This window comes from Belonocnema kinseyi, chromosome 6 (assembly GCF_010883055.1).
Source record: "Belonocnema kinseyi isolate 2016_QV_RU_SX_M_011 chromosome 6, B_treatae_v1, whole genome shotgun sequence".
Lineage (NCBI taxonomy): Eukaryota > Metazoa > Arthropoda > Insecta > Hymenoptera > Cynipidae > Belonocnema > Belonocnema kinseyi.
Window position 1 is genome coordinate 51,791,577 of NC_046662.1, and position 3,452 is coordinate 51,795,028.

At 41.1% G+C, this 3,452-nt stretch overlaps 1 protein-coding gene across 1 annotated transcript in view; it reads left to right on the plus strand.

The window, feature by feature from the left end:
• Window positions 1–36: 36 nt before the first annotated feature.
• LOC117175383 (amiloride-sensitive sodium channel subunit beta-2-like) overlaps window positions 37–3,452 on the plus strand; it is a 21,656-nt gene continuing 18,240 nt past the window's right edge. The window contains exon 1 of the mRNA XM_033365092.1: window positions 37–149. Within this exon, the coding sequence (XP_033220983.1) occupies window positions 37–149 (113 nt within the window). The remainder of the gene's footprint in view (window positions 150–3,452) is intronic.

Sequence of the window (3,452 nt, forward strand, 5' to 3'; positions counted from 1 at the left end):
AATCGTAGATTCCTTCGATGACTTCCGCAGAAGCGCATGGGAGGAGGTGATCCTATTAAAGAGGGAGAGAACGTTTCCGGTGTTTCGAATGCGGAAAATAAAAGGGTGTCGGACCCTGGTTCTTCCGAAGCGACGGTTACTCGAGGGGTGTGAGTTGAAGCCTGTTCAGGCGAGTATTTAATGGCACACGGAATATGACCGAAGATTGGGTCTCCACACTTGTGCCGGGTACCGGGTGTTCGGCGGTGTCGGCTACTGACGGTGCGACTATCAGATCCCTAGGATAGGGAGGGGTATTTGGACAGTTTCTTATGAGGGGCGGTGGGGTTCAGCGGAAGGAAAAGTGCCTATCCGGGTAAGATTGACAGGCGGGAAGACGTACCGTGGCTCTTCAAAGAACCGAGGTACCCGAAAACATAACGGTTGAGAACGGTCGGTGAACGGCCGTCTCCTTCGGGGATCCCTCTTCGTATTTCTAGGAGGTTCCAACCTCCGGGAATTTGCAGGCCTGGAACATCTGGATCGTAGGGTGGCCCTGGTACTCTTAGTGGAACGGCCAATGCCGCTAAACGTGCTTGCTCCCGTCTTCGTTGTTCCTCGAGCTCCCTAGCTCGAAGTTCCTCCTGTTCTCTCCATTGTCGTTCCTCTTAACGTCTCCTGGCGTCTTCTATCGCACGTTTTCGCTGGCGTTTAGCGTGTTCGGCCCATCGAGCTGCGACGCGCCTCTCGCGCTCTTCTACAGAGAGTTCAGCCTCCGCGGCCTGCCTCGCGCAACGGAGCCTAGTCCGGCGATTAGGGCGAGATACCCGGTTTTTTTTTTGACATAAAAGGGTTTGGATCGAAGCGCTGCCTGTACACACTCGGACTTCACTACAGTACACCCGGATCTGGTTGGTCCTCGGTGTCGGGGAGAGGACTTGGCCCGCATCCAATGTCCTTCAATAATGACGTGACAACCTTTCGGCCGACAACGTCACCACGGAAGAAAATTGAACTTGACGAAGGAAAACAACCTTGCAACCAATGTTTCACCCGTCTAGCGAAGGCACCGAGCACTCGAAAATGGCACAAACAGGCTAGGCCTGGCACCACGAACCCTTGTCCGTCCACACGCACTTATTCCTTGTTTAATTCCGGCAGAACACTATCCGCTGTTACTCGAACTCTAACCCGACCGAGAACACAAACACAAGAAATGGAACCGAAAAACAATCCTGGAAAGCTTGAGCGTCAGAGACTCAAACAGTAGATAAGAAAGTAATGTAAAGCGACGCGATGTTGTCTACTTTTCGATGAGACTAGGTGTGAAAGTCAGTGAAACAGTAGTGGTTGATTAGAAGTTTTTATTCAAGTCCGGAGGAAGAGCGTAGCTCAGACTCCTTAGAAGATCGTAAACGAACTGTATTACGAAGTAGCCCTCTACTCCCGGTGACCGCGCGGAAGGCGAGCCGAGAGCAGTGGGAGCGACAGCGGGCCTGCTGATTCGCATAGAGATTTGCGTCGAGACCGAACTTCCAAAGGAATTTTGAAGCTAGGGCAAATAGAACGGTGGTTGGTGTTTTCCTTCGTAATTAATTGTTAATTGTTTAAATGTTTAACTTTTTCTCAATAATCGTTCATCAACGACCCCGTATTCCACTTAAATAAAGAGATAATCGAACGAAACTACCTTTTTAACGTGAAGTTACGAGCGATATTCGTATATCCTAGGTTAACATATTTCTATGTATCAGATCTGTTCTTAGTCAACTTATTTCTTATTATACCGGGGCAGAAAATTATTTAGAACTATTTGTTTACAAAGGGACCAGATCGAGGGTGGGGTATTAATTTTATTATTATTATGAAAAACACTTCTGTGTTGAAATGTTGTCACAGGTTTATACTGCCCAACATGTCGAAGGCATTTTTGGTTAGAGTTGGATTTTTTATTTGATCATTTTTGCACGGGGCTGTCCCGGTATATATCATCAGTCACGGACGCATTTTTGTAATGCAATTAAGTGATCAGATAAGAGCAGTCTGTCCAGACATATTGGACAAAGCCTGGTTTTTACCCCATCATTGAGAAACTGGGTTGCAGTCAAGTACACGATGGAGGGATCTAGAGCTGAAGGTGAGTTCCGAACCATCAGAACCTCGGTAAAGGTAAACTGAAAAATTTCCAGAGGTACCGGTTCAGGGATCGAACCCCGGACCTCTGAGGTGAAGTCCGATTGTCTAACCAACTTATTATTATTATTATTATTCCTTTCTCCTTTTTTTTAATAAGGAAACTACTTGAATTTCCCTAAATTGGGGGAAGGGGTGCTAGTACGCCAGAGAAGGAGAAGAAGTGAGGAGAGAGTGAGAAGGAAAATACCTCAATTTGTCACGTTGGACTTTCACTCAGAATTGCCCTTTAGAAAATCCTGATTGAAATCATGTGAATAAATTTCGTATCCTTGAGGTTCTCATTTTGTCGTTTTAACATACAACAAAAGGAAGTTCATTATGTGCTATCGTGAAAATTTAAAAATTCAGAATGGTTTAAAGAATTCAGAACATTTTGAAACAATTCAAAGAATTCCAAAAAATGCACAGAATTTAGAGATTTCAGAAGAATTCAAAGAATTAAGAAGAATTTAGAAAATTCAGCAGAATTCACAAGGTTCAACAAAATTCACAGACTTATGAAGAATTCACAAAATTCCAAGGAATAAAGAGAATTTGAAAAAGAATTCAAAGGAGAAAAATTGTAAGAATGAATTTTGGATTTTAAGAATTCGTTGCCATGTGAAGCTGCACGTTTGACATTTACAACCTCCTACAAATTTAAAATAAGATTTTTAAATTTAAGCCTTCGTCTTTAACAATAATTATAACTTTGATTTAGCTGATGCAACCATGTGACAAATTATTAAAATCTTGCACTTGGATGGGAAAATCTTACAATTGTTTGAATCTATTTAAGGCAGTGGATTCATTTCAAGGTCACTGTTGTGGTTTCAACTATCATGCTATACGATCTATTGCCGACAGGTAAATATAAAAATTATATAATATATAGTAGAAAAAAATTACACACCTAGGTTTTAAAAATTAATATTTTTGCATTACTTCATGTTGTTATTGTAATTTTAAAAAATTATACAAGAGGAAGGATCACACGGCTTGTCATCTCGAGAGTTTTATTCCATAAAAAGCCTTTTTTCTAATAATTTTCAATATGAGACACTTTCAATTCACAAAATTTCAATATAATTGAATTTCAAATAAAAAGAGATGAGTCAACAATAACATGTATAAAGTTTCTAAAATATAACTAGATTTTATATTTAAAAAAGCATACGTTTCTAAAAATACGTTTCTAAAATTTTTTCGTGCGAAAACGAAGTCCCCTGGAGGCTTTAGAAAAAATTTTCGAATTTTAATTTTCAAAAGATATATATGGATGTAAAATTTGATTGCAC